This window comes from Lynx canadensis, chromosome D2 (assembly GCF_007474595.2).
Source record: "Lynx canadensis isolate LIC74 chromosome D2, mLynCan4.pri.v2, whole genome shotgun sequence".
Classification (NCBI taxonomy): domain Eukaryota; kingdom Metazoa; phylum Chordata; class Mammalia; order Carnivora; family Felidae; genus Lynx; species Lynx canadensis.
Window position 1 is genome coordinate 51,189,825 of NC_044313.2, and position 22,907 is coordinate 51,212,731.

At 42.0% G+C, this 22,907-nt stretch overlaps 1 protein-coding gene across 1 annotated transcript in view; it reads right to left on the reverse strand.

Annotated features, from left to right (window-relative positions):
- The window catches only part of LRMDA (leucine rich melanocyte differentiation associated), a 1,027,441-nt gene that overhangs the window by 433,532 nt on the left and 571,002 nt on the right, over positions 1-22,907 (reverse strand). The window contains exons 3-4 of the mRNA XM_030334023.1: positions 20,977-21,103; positions 9,381-9,520 (exon numbers count right to left, since the gene is read on the reverse strand). Coding sequence (XP_030189883.1) covers positions 9,381-9,520; positions 20,977-21,103 — 267 coding nt within the window. The remainder of the gene's footprint in view (positions 1-9,380; positions 9,521-20,976; positions 21,104-22,907) is intronic.

The following is a 22,907-nucleotide window of genomic DNA, read 5'->3' on the forward strand; positions in this document are numbered from 1 at the left end:
ACAAGCTATTGTTTAGACCTTGTCCTGCATAAGAAGAAGAGGTAAGTACCCAATTTCAAGAGCAATACATTACCTCCATAGGAATCTCTCATTTCCTTCCCATACCCAGCCTCCTCAGTATTCACTCATCTTTCAAATCCTGACCCATACAAACTTTTTTGGGGCATCTCTAGCCTGTACTGTTTTCTCTCTTCTCAGCACTCCCAGAATACACTGTTAGCACCATACCATCTAACATTTTGTTGTTTTGTAATCATTTTATTGGTGTTTATGTGATGTCTTGTTAAAGGAGGGACTTTTTTTTTTTTGCTAATCCTCTTATCTTAAAAAGTAGCATTAGAATGCACTCAATAAAATACCAATTTATTTCATTTGTACAAATATTTCTTGAGCATCTGCCATGTGCCAGACCCTAGGTATACAGAGGTAATTATAACATGATTCCTGCCCTTACAGGGGCTTTCAGTGTAATGGGGAAGAAAGACTCACATAGAGAAAAGAGAAATCAACATAGCTAAGTGCCAAGATCAGGGTTATGTGCAAAGTAGTTCTGGGAGCACAGAGAAAGGGACCTACCATTACTTACTGAATGACTGAAAACAAATGTCTTGAGGAAGAAGAGGAGCAACAAGAAATCTCAAGGGATCTTCAAAGAACCAAATCCTAAAGCAACCCTACACATGGAGCTTTTTCTCAGGGCAAATGTTACCTGGGGTATAAAGCTTGCCCCCCACCCCTCAGGTCCCACATTCATAAGACACTCTCACATCACCAAGTGGCCTACATATACTTGCCCAGGTATAAGACTTGGCTGGTTACTGAAATGCTAGAGAAAATAGCTTCGAGGCTTCCAGCCCAAATACTCCTTAAAGCGAAAATACTCTGAGTTCTTTTGAGGTATACTTTTCTTCCCCAGAAATGTCCACCCCAAACATCTGAGGTCCAGGATATTTGACTATATACTTCCTGCTTCTTCCCTGGTCTCAATCTACTATCTTTTTTCCAACTTCTCCCTGAGCCTCACCCTTCCCTCTCCAAAGGCCCCCTAACCTTATCCAAAATCAGAAAGTTTCCACAAAGTCCCAATGACCCTTCTATCCTCCAGTAGAACTCCGACTGGCCTCAGTCAGTGTCAGAGAAAACTTCCATCTTCTGCTTGTAGCAGCAAAGCTTGATGACAACAGATTCTTTCAAATAAAGACATGTACAGACGGAAACAATATGTCAGGAGTGACGCTCAGAGGAGTAAAGACACCCACTAAGTGTAGGGTGGGAAAAGATGAATATTCAGGTGAAGAAAACATCAGTATTAGAAAATCAGCCAATGTTTAATGATGGAATGAAAGATGTCTTCACAGGGCTGGCAGGAACCATGATGACAACAGACAGCACGTTGTCATTTTGCCCCACTTTGGATCACAGCCCTGAAATCAAAGGAGAGAGAGAGCGAGCGAGGTGCTGGCTTTTAAGCTAGTTAAAAATTTTAGATGACAAAGAGCTGCTGTTTTCAGAGCACTCTTCTTACACAATCGAAGAAACAGCCCATGAAATAGGCTGCCAGTCATCTCTGAAACTAGGGGTGATTTGACTCCCATCCTGACCGCCAGCCTGGGGTTTCTAGGTGGTTGATGCCTGGAGAGGTTTGAGGGACATGAGCAAGTGTCACCCCAAGTAATTCGGCCTGAGACTCAGCCCAGGGTCTGAACTTACTGCCTTAGAGATGTCTTCATACATTCACTCACACAACAAATAATTATTGAGCTGCTAGCACCTACCACATACTGCATGAATAAAAGTGATGCACAAAACAGACAAGGTCCCTGCTCTCAAAGAGCTTCTATTCCAGAACAGCCATTCTCAAACTTAAAAGGGTATCAGCATCCCCTGGACGGCTTGTTGAAACACAGATCACAGGATCCCACCCCCAAAATTTCTAATTCCCTACGTCTGGAGTAGGGCCCAGAATGTACATTTCTAATAAGTTCCTGGAGGGGGTGGGGGAGCTGATGCTGCTGGTCCTGCTGTATACCACTGTCCAAGTGAAAAAAAACACCATGAAGAATAACAGTTCCAGGATTATGAGGTTGGTAATGTGGTGAATAATCTCCCTCCCAATTTCGCTAATGATCTACCCTGCCCCCAATGTCTGTGGTACACAGTGCCCAGAGGCGGCCACATCTACCAGAGGTCTTCCTGCCCTTTGGTGGTTTGGAACTGACTCCAAACATTACTGCCAAGTGATAAGTCAGTGGGCTTTCTGCCTGCCTGTCCCATCCCAGTCTTGGGAGATCTATTTCCCTTTGTTCTAGGTCATGTCAGGGTGTCAAAAGCTGCAGCTTCAATCCCGAGTATAATACAAGTTTGCCATAAAAATACAACAGAGGATTCCCGAAGCCACAGAATGAAGGCTTTTACAATATCAATTCAACCCTTGTAAATTTAATCCAGGGTTATTTGTTGCACCAAAATCTCTTTACCGTGATGTATTACTTAGTTACTGGGGTTATCACAGCCGTATCCTAAAGTTGCATAGTACATAAAACATTTCAGTTAACAATGCAGGAAGGTTAACTCCCCCAGATAACCTGCAATCACAAGGGCTAGTCCAGATGACATGCCTCTGTCAGCTTCCACGAGCTATTGATGGTTCAATCAGTTTGTTTTGAAGGTAAAGTACAACAAAAGGGCAGTAAACTTATTCAGACTGTCAACAGGGGCTATCGGGAATGGGGCTTGCAGGTAAGTAATTCTGGGTGTTTTAAGGCTATTATCAAACAGCAATGGTTGAAGGAAGAGACAGCTACTAATAACACAGAAGGCAGCCATCATAAACCACTTTATGGCAGAAACCCCCGTCTATAAATCCTGCGACACCCGGAGACAGCTTCAGATTTATAAAACTGCTTGTTAAGCCAGGGCACTGCTTAATGAAAAGAGATCGGTCTAAGTTCTGAGTTTCACATCCCTAGCTCCAGAGGACAACTCCAATTTTCCTGACCTTCCCAAGGTGGCTAGGCGAAAGCCATGGGGCGGGGGGCTGGAAGTCAGGGGCACTCTGGACCGTGATATGGAAGGTGAGGTTATCGAGAAGAGATCAGGGATCCTGGGAAGGTGTGTAAAGACCCATCTGTCTCCATCTAAAGGCAGATTCTCTAAAAGTGAGACCCACACAGAAAGCTTTTCAGGCTCTCTCTCTTTTCATATTAAATGCTCCATTTTCTTAAAGGACTCCTCAAAGGAGACACCTGAAACTGGCAGGGGGAGAAAAGGAAGAGCAGAAAGGCTTTGGTCTGTGTTTGTTTTTTGCTCCCAAATCAATTTTCTCTGCCCAAATCCCAAAGCTCTGGCATTTTTCATCTAGACTTCAAAGGGAGAGAAGGGTGCTCTGTCCTCCTGCTCAAACTGCTACCCCAGGGGAAGCTAGCTGTTCCAGTAACAGCACAATCACAGAAACACCAAGACGGATCTCCATTGTCTGCTCCCGGGATTGTTTCTTTCTCTGAAGAGATTCTACTAAAGAAATACCAAGTTTCCAAATCCTAAGGAAATCAGAATACAAGGTCACCTGGAGTTTTTCCCTACTTCTTTCCATTTATGGCAATATGGAATGGCCATTCTTCCCCTTATTTCTTGCAGGCACTCCGATGCATGGGGGTGGGGTGGGGGAGACACAGTGCAAGCGACTGATACCCTACCAGGGGCCCCTGAAGTCAGCAATGGGTGACCCAGGAATCGTTCTCGGTCTTCCACAAAGCTTAACAGAAGAGTGAGCAGGCCAACAAAACATCAAGCTTCTCTGCTTTTGACCAGATTACATCAACCCCGTTTGGTAACACTGGTTACCTCATGCTAATCAAAAGCACTCATCAACAGCTAAATGTGTCTAATGTTAAAAAGTTAGCAATGGCTTAAATGTAGCTAATTAAAAAACCTAAAGCTTATTAAAGAGATCTAAGGGGGAGAAAATTAACAAGAGGAGGGGTCCTCATAACAAAGAGCTTGGAGACTAACAGGGCAGAGGACAGAACGAAGACCCTGGGCTCATTTTGCTATGTGATCTTGGTTCAGTCTCCGCCACTTTCTGGAGCTTTGGTTTCTCCATCTATACAATGAAGAGAACGGGTTAGATGATGCCTAAGCCTCTCTCACGCTTTTAGCCTGCTTGATTTCTATATGCTGCAAAGTTAATTTACAATAAACACATCCATAGCCTCCTTTCTTATTACTCCAATTTCCTTATATAACCACCCCCTCACACCTCCAGGTAAAGGAGGGCAGTGAGAAAAAGTCAATAAAGACCAGAGTAATGAATAAACACTGTGAGTGGAATAACTCCAGATGCTCAGAGAGATGACAATGATCTCACTCTAATGAGCCGAGGTGAGCTCACCTACAGCATTAATGAAGGCCTGACAACTGGCAAAGGCCAGCTGATTTTCCTCACAGCTCACCAGCAGCATGTTTGAAGTCTCCGTGCAAACAATACACCCACAGGACAGAGCGAGGCCCTCTACAGAGGGTAACCAGCAATTACTCTGTGGGCTTCTGTCACTTTGATCTCTGGGTCATGACCTTTGCTTTCTTGTGATCTTCAAAGCCCAGATTGTAGATTAGCTGGAGAATGCTAGCTGGGTTATGTAAGCCACAAGTTTTACAGCTCCTCCTCAGCTGGGAAATGGTGGCAGCCCAGGACAGCCAACAGACTGCGGAGGGTCCCTCCCTCTTTCCCTTTGGCTGAGTGCTACAGACACTGGGCAGGCCTCAGGCTGCTTTCTGGGAGGGAACAAAGAAAGGGTGTCACGTTTTAAATAATTTAAAGTTGTAAGAAATATAGAGGGGCCTACTGAGGAGGCGGGAGGAAGGAGAGGCCAAGCAGAGACTGGAGTGGCAGGAGAGAATGAATGGCAAAGGGTTTAATGACAGAAGTAGAGCTTAGAGGCCATGAGACCAAATCTCTTATTTGACAAGTCAGGTCTAGCTCTTATGTACTGTTGACCTTCATTCCGCTGTCTTGCCTGCAGGAACAAGAAGGAGAAGAATTACAAAGGAAGACAAGAAACAGACCACTCTGGGCACCTAAGTTTCCCATACCTGACTCACTTTTTGGCTAGTGTTGAAGTCCACGGGAGGCCTTGAGTGGTTTTTTAGCATGACGGTGGCCTCCCAAGGCAAACCACCTCACCGCTCTCTTCCCGCCCAAATGCTGAAGGCTGCTTGTTATCACATTCACCCTCATTCAACATTCATCCCAAAATAGCAGCACAATGTGTACACACAGCAAAGCACGGGCGGGTTTAAGCTCCTATAATAACATGGCGATGGACATTTCTTAGCCATGAACTATGATGAATGGCAAAGAAAAAAATCAAGGCATGGTTCGCTCCTGCCCCAGCAGGACCAGGGCACAGCTCAACAACTTGGTAGTATGTTCATGCTCACATACAGATTTAATGAGCCCATTTTATGGTGGGGATGTGTGCCAAGAAAATCCAACTGTGTGCACAGGGGGTAAGGAAGGAAAGAGAAGGGGTGACTTGGGGGAAGGGAAGAAGGTATCAGCAGAAAGTGAAGCATCTGTGAAGCCATTCCCAATAACTACATAAATCTAGTCACTTCCCATTTCTGCTCTGGTGGTTGGCCACAAGGTGACCTAAAAGTGGGCTGACCACTCTGAAATCAACACCTCCCGTAGAAATGAAACAGACGTACTTGTTTTGATGTATGGCTGGGTGACATATTATAAATATTACATCACATAACCACAGAGGATGCCAATCAATAAGAAATTTTTTTAGACAGCACTAAATGAGCCATGGGTTCTTGCTTCTGAATACACTCCCTTTAAGGCTCCTACTATTGCTTAAATGATTAATAGAAGACATATTGTCAGAAAATGTAGTTAAAGTGAAAAACAGTAAACTGTAGAAATATCATTCATTTTTAAGCAATTTTCTAGTGAAAATGTCACATCAATTTACATAGAGGCCCTACTATTAGGCTCTGGGTAACAGCTAGAAGGAAGGCAGACCTCATACTTTGTGGAGGAAGGGCCAAGAAAATATTTTACCAATGGTGGGGGGGAAAGGTGGCTGCATTGCTTTGTAGAAAGTAAAACACTGCAGGAATTCTGGATTCAAAAGTCTTATTGTAAAATCCTAAAATTTCTCAGGGGCAAATGAAACTCAAATTCCAGGATGAACAAAGCAGGGCTGCTTACAAACCAGAGAACAGAATGCCATCACATACACATTTATCTCTCCAAATCCAAGTGTGAGAGTACTTGTCAACCAGAAATAATAAAAAATAAAATGAATAAAAAATTTAGGATTGCTGGAGAATAGGCCCACCATTCCACTCGATCATCATATGCTGTGCAGTGAATGTGTAACTGGATGGACACACATTTAATGTTCCTTCCAGTGTTCTTAGTTCCTGTTTCTCTCAGAGCGTGAGCATCTTGCCATTGTTGTGGGTGGCTTATGGATTTTCTAGAGTAATTTTGACTAGATGTGATTTCAGCTGTATGTGTCTTTAGAATCCAACTCCTCCTCCCAGCAACTTTGCCACGTGTGCATGAACAAACAACCTTCCCAGCCCCATCCCTCAACCCTGACGGACCTGAGGTAGTAAGGTCAGGCTTAGTGGGTACAACAGCCAGCCCATGCAATGAATCACTCCTCTAGAACCAAACCCTCCCTGAAGGATCAGCAACCCAATGACCAGTGCTCAGATTGAGTCTCAAGGACAGTTCCTTGTTTATTAACTGTGATTGTTGACATCAAATGGATCTGATTCCAAATAGGCAGTAGGCATCAGAGGTGCCCAGAGGGCCATACATTTCTCCGTAAGCACTTAGCTTCTCAGAGGAAAGAATTATTTTCAAGCTGCCTCCAGAGAACATTTGTCTGGCCCCTATTCCATGGCCAGCATTACTTTAGGTATTGAAGAGTCTTCAAAGGGCAAGAAGATATACCCTTACCTACTAGAAGCCATCCTCTGGATGTGGACACATACAAAGTAGTGAGAGAAATATACAAGATGGAATATATAAAATCGCATTAGACAGCAATGGAAGAACTGTAATGGCTTGGGAACAGAGTATCTCAGAATGCTAAAGCCAACAGGAATTTTAAACACTACTTAGTCCAATAGTTAAGTGAACATCCGAAGCACCTATTGACTATTTTGTTGCATTTGGCACTCAGTTAATCAAAATGCTTTGGATGATTCAGAAGTACAGCCTTGGTGAAGGGTCACTGATCTAGACTATCCTCCCCATTTTAAAGCTGGACCCCCACATCAGATCTTCTTATCTGGCCCTTATTTATATGGGTCTTAGTACTTTTACCATAGTGAACAGTTATAATAAAAAAATAGTACTAGCTTTTCTTTTCCTTTTGCAAACTTACAAGCCTTCTATTTGAGACTAAATAGAAGATGAGGGAAGTGAAGCTTTTCACACTACTTCTCTCATTCTAGGAAAAAAAGACAACAAAAATGTGCCTACAGTTTGGTTTACATACAGCTCCATGAATGAGTGAATGAACACGTGTGTCAATGCATGTGCACATGCATACAAAGACACACATACGTGCATGCACATGCATATACATACATTTGTACAATTTATTGGCTTATTTTAAAGAGTTAAACATAGAAATTTCAAGAAAAAAGTCAGAAACCAAATTAAAATCTCCTATACCATGGTTGGTTTACTAAAAATGTTGACTGAAAGAACTTTCTTGGACTTACTTGAACCTTCCAAGACATATCTTATAAATTGCTGCACAAAGATAAAATATGTTTTAAGAGACCCCTTTATATCTCAAATCAGGCTGTTAAATGCTTCAGAGTTGATAAGAGTTTTAAATAGGCAAATTAAGTTCTAGGTGATTAAGCAACTTACAGGGTTGATTTAGAAATGTATAACTCTTCACCTGCTGGGTATTAATCATATTTCTCCTAACAAATTCACATTGAAATCTACAGAATCATATCCAAATGAATATCTTCATGATAGAAAAAGATTTAATACCTCTTTTCGGAGTAGGGTTAGAGTTTTATTCTAAGATGGCTTAAAAACAGTCTAATAAAACCCCTACAAAATTAATCAAGAAACCTATAAAATGAGATTAAACATGCAAAATGCTTCCTGATAAATAATACTGGACTCCTGCTGTAACTTTATGCGTCCATGTGCATATATGTCAAAAATACACAGTGTTCAACAGCCTTCAGTATTTCTTACAGCTTTGCCTTTATACAGCATCAACTCCCCTGACTGCATTCCTTCATGGGTCACCACAGATTTTTATAAGAGTCCCAAGAGAACAAGTTTCTTTCAAACCATTATCCTCTTTCCCCAATCCTTCTAAATTTATTATTCAGTAGCCTTACCTGCCCTGAATTTGCTTCCTTATTCCCCCTCCCCTTTCCACATTGATTCAGGTAGGGTGTTCATGAGAGCAATCATAATGAAGAGAGAGCCTACATATGAAAAGATCATCTAAAAACATTAACAACAATAACCAAAACAAAACAAAACCAATCAAGAATGAGAGCACACAGAGTTCAAAATGAAGAAAGAGAATAAAATAGGTATGATCAAGAAGACTCCCTAAGAAAGGGGGGTTTAGATCAGGTATTTCAAAGCAGATGGTTTAGTAGCAGAGAGGAGGAAGAGAAGCATTTCTACTTAGACCCCATCAGAGCACACAGCTGGTGGACAGTGAGGCAGAGCTTTATGGAACCAAGTTATGGGACTTCTGAGACTTCCTCTGGGATCCCACGTAAGCTCCCTACCTTTAGTGGGAAGTGCTCTCTAAAAAGTTACTCTGAGGCTGACCAAAGGAAAACCTTACAACACAGAGCACAAGTAAGCAAAATATAGCCCATGGGTCAAATCTTGCCTGCCCCTGGTCTTTGTGAGTAAAGTTTTATTGAAACATAGCTGTGCCTATTCATTTACAAGTTGTTTATGGCTATTTCTTCACTATAACAGCAGAGTTGAATAGTTGTGACATAGACCTTAGACCACATGACCTTCAAAGCCTAAAAACATTTATTACCCAGCTGTTTACAAAAAAGAGTTGTCAACCCCTGACCTAGACCACCTGGAAGCTTTTCATGGTTTTTTTTTTTTTTTTCTGTTTGTTTGTTTTTTGGGTTTTGTTTTTGGGTGTTGTTGTTGTTGTTGTTGTTGTTGTTTTTGGCTCCTGTGTCCCTGACAAAGGGAGACAATGGCTACAGATTGCCAAAAGGTTAAAGTTTAGTATTATCAATGGAAGTCCAGTAATATCTACTATGCACCCCATAATATCATCCCCCCCCAAAGATGCCATTTTTCCCTTTCCACCAGGCTCAAACTCCTAGATACTCACCTGTATCTTTTGTAGTCCTCCTCATCTTTTTCCAAGCTAATCAGCTCATTGGGACATGCCACATTACCCAGCAGGCTGAGGTACTCCAAAGCTGGTGTCACTTCTGCCAGGTGATCAAGCAGACTCTCCAAGTCAGTGATGTGACAAAGGTTAAGGATTTGGATCCAGGAAGACAAAAGCCCCCATAAGGAACATAGACTATAACTGAAGGCACAGCACAACACCTGACAAGTCCAGTCTGCTCCCAAGAGGTGACATGGGTGAGGGTTGAAATCAACTTAGCTGTGAGGTATCTGGCATGCCTAGTTTTTCACTCCTGCTGGGGACAGAGCCCAACTTTTCTCTGGGCATGTCAGACTAAGTCCAGATCACTTGAGAGGGAATGAATGAACTCAAGTGTTTTATCACACTTTTCTTTCCTTTATATTTGTTTGGAAAATGATGAAGGGTATATACCATGTGGTAAAGTATTTTGCTATTTGCCAATCTATAAAACTTTTTTTTCTAGTAATGAAAGCAAGACTTGTTTCCAAATGCCTCATTAAAAATATATTCCCATTTTCTCCTTTAGGGAGTAATTTATCATTAAAACATATAGGAATGGCATGGATACAAACAGGGACTGCCATCCTCCTATGATCTGAGAACCTGGTGTGGAGCTAAGCATTGCTCAGTAGACTCCCAGGTGGCAATAAACAATGAATTGTGGAGAAAGGAGAACAAAACTAGAAGACAAATGGAATCAGTTAGGATACATTTAGTCAAGCCAAGCAGGTCAAATGTATTTGAGGAGAATCTCTTGTGATAGTAATATTCAAGAAGGAAAGAATATAGAGAAAATGCCAATAAAGGGCATGGTGGGGAGATCATGCCATGATCCATTTGCTCAATGGGATCCACTCAAGGCAAACACTGAGACCTCTAAACCAAGTAAGTCAAGAGTCATAGATTCAGGCAATCACAGGTACTGGTAAGGACCTAATGACAACCAAGTTGTCACATTGATATACATGGACTCCTGGTTTGAGTTACATGCAGATGAACCTTCTCCTAGGCAAGGTGATGACTAGACAAGCCATGAACAGAGGCCATGACTACCAGAAACTTATGGAAGAGAGGTGGAGCTCTTATCAGCCAATATCAGCAGATGGAATGGGGTCTTTGCCAGGGAGTGACAACAGAGCAAACAGGGGCTAATATATAAGGGTGAATGCGCCATACAAGAGTCAAAGACTCAGGATTCAGTGTCCAGGAGTGAGGTTCACTTGGCCTAAGAGAGAAAAGTTAAAACCAAAGAGAATGGATGCCTTTACTTTACAAGGGTGTTCTCTAGCTATGAGATGTTGCCCCAATTTCCTCATATTTCATTTCAACTTGTCAGTTGAACACCAAATCCAAACAATGTCAGAATCCATTCCCTAACATATCTGCCGAGGGGTCACCAAGAGGTAGCTCATTCTATCATAACAACCATAAAAAAGAGTTTTTCTTTCCCCTGGGACTGAACCTTCCTCAAATTCCTTCCCACTGACCCAATTTAATGGCTTGGGGTCTCAAAGAATAAGGCATTCTCCTCTTCCACATGATGACCTTCCAGACAGTTGAAGCTCTCATGTCTTCCTTAAATCTTATTTTCTCCAAACTAAGTTCTTTCAAGCATTTTTTATACACAGGCTCTGTGAACATCATGTACAAAAACAAACGCTATACCCTGAGAGTGAGACAGAGACAAGGAGAGGGACAGCACAAGCAAAAGAGGGAAACCCTAGTGCAAGAGGGTCAGAGCAGCTCTCCACCACGGGTTTCCATTCGCCAACATCATCCCCATTTCCTAAACAAGGCAGGACAATGGACTTTCAAGTTATCAGTCCTTCAGATCTTTAACAAATAATGTCCAGGAATAACCACAATGGACCACTGGAGTGAGGATGAAAGACACAGAAGCATGTGGAGAAGACAAGAAAGAAGGTTCTGCCAGGGAGGTAAGATTAGAAGGACACATGGGTAAATGGCCAGGAGTCAAAACATTAAAGTATTCATCACTGAAGACAAAACATACTCACTACTTTTTAAATTACAGTTCAATCATCAAACTCTTTAAGAAAATCATTTAAATAAAACTAATTGAAATGACAATGAACAATTTCAGGGAAAACTGGCTTTTCGGGGAAAGCTATGCTTCTCAATCATTGCTACAGGAGAAAAAGGGAAGCTATTAGTGCTGCCCTTAGACCCTAGCAAAGGCACCTCATGAGGCCCTATGCTTTGGAGTAACTTTCTCAAAATGTTTTAAGTCTGTGTCTGGTATTCAGGAATCACCAGGGCCAAAATGTCATTCAGTCCCAGTCCTGGTTTCTGCCCTTCAGGGTTAGTTCCAACCTTCTAACTTTCACAAGGGATCCATCAGATGTTCTAAGGAGCAGTAGGACTCATGGCTATCAGGCTGTCCTGAAGCCTCAAGGCCAGGCCCTGGTGCCAAGGAGACAGCCAGACAAGCTGATCACTCACTTCCACTAGTCAGCACACTTTCTTTTGTGGGACTGTAAGAGAGTGGACGGCCAAAATGGCGCTGATGTACTGACTTGGGGTGTTTCAAATTATTTATGTAGACAATGGCCCTAGAGAACCTAGGGGAAGCCCTTTCCACTATGGGTGAAGAAGTCCAACCAAAACCTATTTCTCTTATAGGGACCAACTTCTTAAACCTTGGATATTTTTCATCTACTGTATGAAGGTAGGAATGTGAAGGAATGGAACTCAAACTGGGAAAGGTTTTTAAGTTGAGGAAATATTGGGCAACTGAGCTGGACTGAAATCCCAGTCATTTCCCAACATTAAGTGAGCAGTGACAGGAAGCTTCTCATGCACAGTCCAGGGAAACAGGCTTCATGTGTAAAGTTACCACAGAGCTAATAAAGCTTGTACGTGAGGGTTCTTGCTTACGCAGGTCCCTTGCAAGGATAATAGAATCACATGGTCATATGTTGTAAAAATTGCAAAAGTAGGTTATTTAAACTGCAATCAGTTAAGATCACTGTCTCTCTCCACTAAAGTACACGTAAGGTAAAACTTATATAATTATATAATAAAGTTATAAAATAAGTTGCAGAAAAAATAGGAAAAATGTTTTACGTAGGTATGTCCCACATAAAAAATTGTTACTTTTCTGAATATTTTTATGTTTGTGGCATTTGTCAAATGAAAAAAATTTAATTTGCTTTTATATATTTTTATTCAAAATAGACATTCATCTTCAAGCCTAATTTTGAATTCATAATTATGTAGCCTTTTCCTTTAAGAGGGAATTAGCATAAGTTTCACACTCAACAAAATCTCTGTCTTCCCCCTGAGCAGGAGGTTGTGGAGATGTGGATTCATTAAAATGTCTTGGTAATGGGAATTTCTTGGGCAAAAGGTCTACAGGCTTCAAGAAGCTTCAGCCATCATGCACCAATGAATCCAAAGAATGGAGCCTGCTTCATTTAGGGTATTTTGTGTGGCAGAAGATACCCCCTGTCTTTTTAAGCCTTTCAAGTACCTGCTAAATGATCATCTGGGCTAAGTCAGGGGGTCTCCCCCAAATCCATACTAGCACCTATTCTGTGGATGGTCTGGACTAGAACTTCATTCTGTTGACACACCTCTGGAGGATAGAAGATGAGAAGGAGTTTTAATTGGCTTCTTGGTCTCCTGGGTCAGCAAGGACAAACACAGCCCTGTCTTACCTGGCTGGGAGCTCTGAGACAGAACCTGTCACATTCCTTCTTTGTCCAGTTGCATAGAAAATTAACCAAAGGCAACCAGCAGAGGGAACCTGGTGTCTCTGACTTACTAAGACCAAGGGCAGTAGATACTTTCAGGGATTCTCCTAAGGGTGACATTCCCCTCCCCTTTTTAAATGTGAAGCTACAGGGCACAGTTTCAATTCTCTTCAACTGACTTCTAGCACACACCTGGCTTCCCTCCTCAAGTCTTTTCTAGAATACTTGTCATTTAGGTTTTTTTCAGGTTGTCTACACAAAGTTGCTATTGCAGAGTCCAGCTGTCATAGGTATGCTTGCCAAGGGAGACTTTTTGCAGAAGGCCCAAGATCAAAGCAACATGTTGCCTTGAAAGTCTGGAGAATGAAGGAGGAGGGGAGTCTTCTGGTGTCATGTCCAGTTACACAGGTCTGAAGCTGTTTCCCTGGTAAAAATGGGAAAGAACCCTCCCTCTGTGATCAAGCCCATGTCAAAGGGCAACACCCATAAGACCTGGGAGGATTTCAACCAGTGCTTACCCTAATACAGGATTTCTGAATGCTAACTCCACGTTTTGCACAACATATTTTCATTTTGATTCACACACACGTCAGCAATATCATATCCAAACAATAATTGAGGAAATGGGGGTCAAAGGTCACATAGTAAATGGCAGAGTCTAGATTCAAACCTGTTCCAAAGAAATTAACATTTCTAGGTGATAAAGTGACTCACAATTTCCTAACGCAGAAAGGAATGTAAAATACTGAAAAATGAGGAGTCCTACAAGCTTTTGTGGGAGACCACAGGTACTGTCATCCAGCTGTGTTCTGTACCTGAGTTTTCTTCCAATTTGGGCTTATTCATTTAAAGCAATGAGACTTCCTCTATCATTAAAATGTATCAAGAAGCTGTAAAGTCTTTGGGCGATAAAGTGATTTCCCATATATACATTATGCCATTTCGATCTTTCAACAATACTCTGAATTATCTATCACCCATTTTACAGCTAAAGAAACTGAAGATTCAGACAAGGTGCAGAGACTTCCCTGAGTAAAACAGTAAATTGCTGTGGGAAATCTAGTCTGGCCTTCTGGTTCAGTTCACTCGTCTCCTCACCACAGCCCAGCTGTACAACATGTCATACTATTTGTCCTTCCTGTTGGTACTTTAATTCATACCATCTCTTCACACGTGTGCTGAAGCAAACAGGGAGACATTAAATGAAGAAACAAAGTGTGATGTAAAATGAAGTCAGCTTATTACTCTTCCCCTACCCACCCCGAAAGGGAGAATGGGGGAGAATCATTTGATTGTGCAAAGTATCTATATTTTCCAGACATCTCAATTGTTCCCTTTTGGGGTTGGGTATTCAGACATGATATGGCTGAGACCATGACCAAGTATCCAACCCTACTGGAGAAGAGCCAAGGACAGTGTGTGTATGTGCATGGGTGTGTGTGTGTGTGTGTGTGTGTGTGTGTGTGAGAGAGAGAGAGAGAGAGAGAGAGATACACACACATATACACAACGTGAGTGTTGGGGAGATAAGGTCAACTCCATGGCCAGTGACTACCAGCCCAGTCTAAATGAACCAAGGGAAGAGGAGTAAGATAAGCTATGAACCAGGAGATAAAAAGGTAACCTGGGAAGTCCAGGCTTTAAAGTATACCAGGACAAGACAGCAATGCTGAGAGCTTAACAGAAGTGTCACAAAGGGCCAGCAGAACAAAGATGAGAGGTCAAGTAGGTAGTGTGCAGATGAGACGGGAGACATTGGTCGACTGAGAAAAAATGTGCCAGATGCTGGGTTTGTGCTCTGAAATCCCTTTCATGAGCTCCCTCTGCAGCTGGGTGCAGGGTCTGGTGCGGGAGGGACAGGGCAAGCACAGGCAACCGACTCCTCCTGTATTTTAGTTCCTTTCCTCATGCATTGATTTTACCTCCTTTGGGTTTCAGAGTCTGGGGTTATAAATCACCATACCTGGGTTCTAGACTGAGCACTACCAATGACAATCTAGGTGACTTCAGAAAGTTCATACAAAAAAAAATGTTCAACTCTCTCAGTTTTTTCATAAGAAACGAGAGTACTAGGACACCTAGGTGGCTCAGTCAGTTAAGTGTCAGACTCTATTACAGTTCAGGTCATAATTTTGTGCATGGTTTGTGAGTTCTGCACTGACAGTGTGGAGCCTGCTATGGATTCTCTCTCCCTCTCTCTCTGTCCTTCCCCTGTTTGTGCTATCTCTCAAAAATAAACTTAAAAAAAAAATGAGAGTATTCACCAATGGTACTCACCTCACAGAATGATATGGATGTAAAATTAAGTTATAAAAATCAAAGACACACTCAAAATCTATGCTCTGACCTTGGTTAGAATGTAGCTGAAGTAAGATCAAATAAGTTTACATAATTCTCTAATAAAAATGGCAATAATACTGACCATTACACAGAACTTAGAATAACCCTCACAACAACCTATGGGGTGGGTACCATTATTGTCCCAATTTTGGAGAGGAAAGCAAAGCATTGATATGTTAAACAGCCAGTCCAAGAACATGCAGCAAGTGGCAGGGCCAGGGTACAAGCCCAGGAAGTCTGGCTTCAGAGCCTGTTCTTAACCACTATCTGACAGTACTCTTGCCAAAGGATAAAGCAGCCCATAACCCATGTTTGCAGGATCCAGTAACAGAGCATCGTTCAAACATACCTCATTGAGAGTAAAACCAAAATGGAAAACTCTATGTATGCAAACAGACAAACAAGCACACCAGAAATTAAAACCAAAACAAACTTCTCAAAAGAACTTCAGGTAGAATCCCATTTAATAGCAAGCTTTCTAATATACTTAAAATAAGATTCAATTTGTAAGAAAGAACTAATACTTACCTTTGTAGCAGGTGAATAATTACTTGATTCTAGGTCTCTCTTTATTACAAATATGAAGTCAGTTCTTAAGGAGATGAGACACCACGGTCCATGTGCAGGATCACTACAGGAGTGAGGCATGCCTCTGTGTATAGACACCTGGTACAGTCCCCTATCACACTGGCTCTACATTTGGTGTGTGACTTGCTTTGGCCATGGAGCGGCAACATCTGAGATACAAATAGGGCTTGAAAAGTACTTGTACATTAGGGCTTTGCTCTTGAAAGAGCTGCCCCATGCAGAGCGGCCTGTGTTAGCCTATTGGAAGCATGTCGTTCAGTCAACAACCAGCACCGACTTCCAGACATATAAGTGAGGCAATTTCAGACCATCCAGTCCCAATCAGGCCTCCAGATAATGGTGGCTGCATATGGACCAAACCAAAATCCACAGGAGAACCATGCAGTTGAGCCCTGCCCAAACAACTGACACACAGAATGTTAAATAACATATTTGTTGTTTTAGTCACTAACATTCAAGGTAGGTTATTATGCAGCAAAGCTAACTGACAGAGCCCAAATCCAAGGCATTTCATGGAGTAAGGAATAGCAATGTGGAACAGAGCAACTCTTAAAGAGTCAGGGGTATATTCAACAAGAAAGTAGCAGAGTCAGTTGGCTGAAAAGGTAGGTCAGAAGTATTAGGTTACAAGGGTGCCATACGGTGTTACTCTTGCTTTTACCTGGCTTTCATTCTGTGACTTCTGGCTCAAGTATGTGGGGAAATGAAGCCAATCTTCATGATCATACCAGTAGACCAGAGGAGAAAGAAGTCATGCTGCATCCTAAAACAGCCAACTAGCACCTTTTGTATCTAGTGCTAATACAGTATTCTCGATCAGCACAGCAATATAACTGGCCAGCTTTACAGCTACACATCCCCTTCTGCGACAATTCCCCCCATACCACTATCATTTCTCCCTCAGCATTACTGCTACAGATTGGAGAAGCTGAGGAATTAAAAAGGAAAAGGACTCAACCAAAGACAAAGAAAATCCCTCAGTACTGTAGGGCCAAGAGGCCTGCTAATCTCTGGTGACAGCAACACTGAGAATACAACCATCCTCCAGCCCGATTTACTACTTTAAAAATGAGAAACATATACAGTGGAATATTGCTCAGCCATAAAAAGAAAGAAATCTTGCCTTTTGTAATGACATGAATGGAACTAGAATGTATTATGCTAAGCAAGATCAGTCAGAGGAAGACAAATACCATATGATTTCACTCATACGTGGAATTTCAGAAACAAAACAAATGAACATATGGGCAAAAAAAGAGAGAGGCAAACCAAGAAACAGAATCTTCACTATGGAGAACAAACTAATGGTTACTAGAAGGGAGGTGGATGGGGGATAGAGGGGGGATGGGTTAAACAGGTAATGGGGATTAAGAAGGGCATTTGTAGCAACGAACACCAGGTGTTATATGCAATTGATGAATCACTGAATTCTATACCTGAAACTAATATTGTGCTGTATGTTAGCTAGCTGGAATTTAAATAAAAATTTGGAGAATGAAAAAGAAAAAAATGGGGAAACATTCTATACAGCAAACTATTTAAAAATGAAAATGCAACCTAGTGAATGGGAAGAAATGACTGCAAATCATATATCTGATAAGGAATATCTAAAATATATGAGGAACTCATATAACTCAATAGCAAAAAAATGATTTGATTAAAAAATGGGCAGAGGAACTGAATAGACATTTTTCTAAAGAAGAAGTACAGATGGCCAGTAGACACATGAAAAGATGCTCAACATCACTCATCATCAGGGAAAGGTATATCAAAACCAAATTAAAATGAGATATCACCTCACACCTGTTAAAATAGCTTTTATCAAAAAGACCAGAAATAATAAGTGTTGGGAGGATATGGAGAAATAGGAACCCTTTTGCACTGTGGTTGGGAAGGTAAACTGAGGTAGCCACTAAGGAAAACAGTATGTAGCTTCCCAAAAAATATTAAAAATAAAAACACTGTATGATTCAGCAATTCCATTTCTGGATATTTATCTGAAGAAAATGAACACTAACCCAAAAAGACATTTACACACTCATGTTTAGTGCAGCATTATCTATAATAGCCAAGATATGAAAACAGTCTAAGTGTCCATCAGTAGTTGAATATAAAAGAAGTTGTGATATATATATATGTTATATATTATAATTATATCACAGTATATAATAATATATGTATGTATTTTAGCCATTAAAAAGAATAAAATCTTACCATTTGCCACAACATGGATGAACCCTGAGGGCATTATGCTAAGTGAAATAAGTCAGAGTAAGACAAATACCTTATGATCTCTCTTACACATAGAATCTAAAAAACAAACAAAAACAAAAAAATCCAGAGTGGATTCCTGTGCATTTTCATCATATTCTGTGTCAGGTTATGAAAATGAACCCTCTAAAATGGGAAATAATAATTCTTAGTAAATTCATATGAAACATGAATCTTACTTCTTAGTGTAACCTAATCACACTAATCAGGTAATCTGTCTATCATCAATATTAACATCAATATTTACTCAGTGCTCCTCAAATGCCAGTGGTACAGTGGAAAGCAATACGATAACCTACCTATTTTGAACACTTAAGTATCCAACAAATACTTTTCATTGATTATTAAATAAATCAGAGGTCAATAAAAAAAAAATCACCCACTAGTCCATCTGTAGACTGGGATTATGCAAAATGATGTTCTTTCACAGTTGGTGTGCTCTTCTTTTACTTGTTTTTCTCAGGCTGGTGCTGAAATGAGCTTGCATTTCTTAGCATGCACCAATAAATGCGACAGAGAACTGGCCAGGAAGTTATGCTGAGGGAGAAGAGGAATTGAGTTTGGGATTAGCATTTGTACAGCATTTGCCAGACAAAGTCCTTGTGGGTTGATCTGTGGGCTGTTCTGGAAGTCCTTCTCACAGCACCATTTCTTATATTGCAACGTCACAATAAATATCCCAGGGCAGAAGTAGCTGGTTTTTCACCCATGCAGAAACCTGTTTTGCTCACATTATCACGGCACTTTGATTCCAACATGCAAAAAAGGCTTTCATATATTTTTTTCTTTTTAACCAGTTCTCCTAATAGGCAAGTGAAAGCTGTGATGTCACACATACACACAAAATGAGAAACAGAGGTTTTCAGAGGCTGACCTGTCCATAGCCACACAACTAAACATGATTAAGCTGACTCATGAACCCAAGTCCAAAGGCTAGGACTCTACAGTGGCATGGGACACAGGATATAAGCACTAGGGCCCAAAGGAGGAAATTTACCATCCAGTTCTATTCTAATAACCCTTCTGTTCTTGAATGATTTAAGAATATCATCCAAGTGATCACCTAAGACAGTGATACAGGGACTATAATAATTTTTCAAACAATGACTAAGAAACTTGGTTGACCAAAGGATAGGAGAGGAAAAAAACCCATCAATATTGCCTTATGATAAAGACTGATATTTATTTGTAAGCCCTCTCCTTCCACTTCTATTAAAGTGCCAATTTATAATGACCATCGTAGTATATTTTACCTAAAAAGAAAATACTGTCTTATGACTTAAAGTATAAACAGCAGTTAATAAATGATTTTGCCTCTCATTCTTAAAGTGGACATATGCATACATGGTTTTATTTCATACTCTACAGAAAAGGCTCTGATCCCTTTTCTAGTTCTAACTCGCCATGAGAACATGAACAAGTGACTGAATTACTCTAGATCTCAAATGTTTCACTAATAAAACAAGGTGATTAGACTTCAAGTCTGAAGCAACACAAGAGAATGGAAAGAATTATGGATATAGCCACAGTTAAGACTGAATCTGGGATCTAGCATTTTGGTAAATGTCTGGCTTTGGGTCCATGCTTGACCTCCTTCCTCAGTCAGGTAAATGGAGAAACTGCATCCATCTCCCAGGGTTTGGTAAGAATAAAAAATAATATACTTAAAGGCACCCAGCACAGTGCCTGACCCACAGAAGTACTCAATAAAGAACAGCTGATGATAATCATTCATTCATTCATTCATCCCACAAACATTCACTGAACCTCAGTTCCATGCCAAGCATTTTTCTAGGTGTGATGGATACAGGAATTAACAAAACTGATAACCCTCCCTGCCTTCCAGCTGGTGCTGTGGCAGCATGGAGACCCATAACTGTACAGAGGAGCTAAGTGCCTTATACTGCAGAAAGCTTCCGATTCCACTCTCAGCCTCCCTATAGAATCCAGAGCCATTAATCCCCCTGTGCCTCATCCCAGGCTGGCTAGGGACAGCACTTAAGGGGACAGCATGCAATAGAATGACTCTGCTAGACCTCTCTCATCACCCTAGTACATCAAACACCACGGAGGGCAGAGTTACCCCTGGGCTTCACACATATCTCGCACCTTTGCCCCTTCCCCCTCTTCTTTGCCAGAACTGTTCCCCAGGCCTGCACCAGAGCCTTCCAGAAACCTCCGTGAAGGCCAAGTTCGCTTAGAGGCAATACCCCGTACTTCCCACCAGAGGTCGCCCTCCCACACAAGCCCAAGCAACTAGAACCGGGCTTTGCCTTCTCAGCAGCAGTGACATTATTTTCTTTCTCTATTTTTATCTATTAAAAAGATTTCTTCACAGCCATAACTTAGATCTCTACACTAAAATGGAGCAACAGGAAGATATAATGGTGCATTTCATTTATGAATGACCTATAATAAATTACTCTGAAGTGTCCCGAGTGCCAGAAGACAGAACGCTTTGTCTGCCCATGGACTGTATTTCACATACTTTAATTTAGCTGACACATAAAACTCATTTGACATTTCGCAGGTATTTGTGTGGGGCGGGGGAGGGGAGCACAGGGGAGGGGGTGTGCGGGCGGGGACCACTGCGGGGCAGGGCAGAGAGTGGAGGCAGCGGGCAGAGCCAAGGATATCTGGTTCTTGTTGAGGGTTAAGGTATGGAGCCTGGGTAACCCTGGCAACACGAGGTCGTTCCCGAGCAGATTGTTGTCCAGGATGAGTTCCTCCAGGCTCCCGAACGCGCTCAGTCCTTCCAGTGACCTGCAATGACAAAGGCAACAGGAAAAATGATCCTGCACTAAATCAGGGAGGCCATTATGAGCCGAAATAAATATTTTAACCTTCCCTTTCAGGACTGGGAATAGTTTGGGCTTGGTGCCTGTCAGCAAAGTGAATGACAAGAATTAGTAGCGGGAGCCGGGGTGGGGGCGGCGGGGGAGAAGGGGCCGCTGGCACTCACCGCATCCTTCACGCATTGCCAACATGAAGGATGAGGGTCACTTAGTGAGTAGCCAGGATCCAAAACAAAGGGCTTCAGATACGGCCTGCAGGATAAATTTGTCAATGTCTTGTGCCTTCAGGCACCCAGCCTCGGCTGACCCTAACCTCCATTCCCAAGATAAATAACTCTGTCACAGTTCACCTTCATTCCCTGGACACAAATTTAAGTTGTCATCCATCATTCCTGCCCAGAAATATCATACCCCTCTTACAATAATAAATATAACTTCAAGTATCATTTCTTAGCGGTTCTCCTCTGCACAGTCCAGGAAACGGCAAGGAAGGCTTCCTTGCTCTCCCTTCTCAGCCTTTGACTTTTATCCCCCGTTGTTGTTTTTTTTTTTTTTTAACACTAATCACTTAATTTGCGTCTGCCCAGTGTCCCTGTGGCTGCCCCCAAAGGCAAGGCATCTTCAGAAGCACATAATCACTCCAGTCGGAGAGGGTTGTTTCTTTTTCTTTCATGATTTCTCTTCCTTTTTGTTTTTGTTTTTGTTGGGCAGGGAGAGGGGCAGTGGTTTAAGGAAGGAGTTGGGGGAATTTCTGTTTCAGTGCTCCCGGCTTGAAGTTACAGTTTTAATTTATGGAAAGTGGATTTCTCACTTTATTTTTGAAAGAAGTGTGGAATGCAGCAATGTAGATGTCAAGGCAGTAAATAATCAAGGATCTGAAAGAATTAAGTACCCGGCTCAGGGGGGAAAAAAAAAAGTATCAGAAAGGGAAAAATAGCCTTGTTTACACAGTTAGCTGAAAGTTAACTCTTGATGTTATGGTCTCAGGAGTGTTGGGGGTGGAGGTGGTTAGGGGCAGTTGTGCGCATGTGCTACTCTCCGCGCGCGCAGACGTTAATTAAAGAAAGCCGCCCGGTGGAGGGACTTGCACAGACACACATACTCCCAGCTCATTCACCTGCCAGACCCAAGAGCTGTGCTGAGCTTGCACAGGCTGACAGCTGAACTACGACGTCGACCAGAGGGCGGACTCGCCTGGGATCTCCTGGCTATTCTATAAAATGTGACGAATCAGGGAGATGTTGTCTACACTATTTATTCATTTACTGATAGCACTTGCGTTACAGACACACCTGCTTGTGTGTGCAGTGCCCGCACATCTGACGTGAGTGTGAACTTTAGCACCAAAGCTGTCTCCAGACATCTGTATCTCCTTTGTGGGATCTGTGCCAACAAGGCTCCAAAACAGGGAGTCAATATGCAGGAGGTGTGATGTGCAGTGTCAGTCATTAAAGCCCCAGACTCCACTGGGCGCACAGCTACCTTGGTGTGTCTCATTCCTCAGGGCCCAGCACCCACTCCTACAGCCAGCACTACCTGCTCCACAGCAGGAAGTCAATACCACTTACATTTTGGGCTAAGGGTCAATGGGGTCATTGTGCTTCATTTCTTCCTCCTCCTTTCTCTTCTTCCTCATGTTTCGGGGCGGGGGAGACAAACCAACACACACACACACACACACACACACACACACACACACACGAAAGTTGTGACTCAGCTCCACCATTTACTTGAAGTGTGAGTTTGGGCATTATCAATAACCCATCTGCACT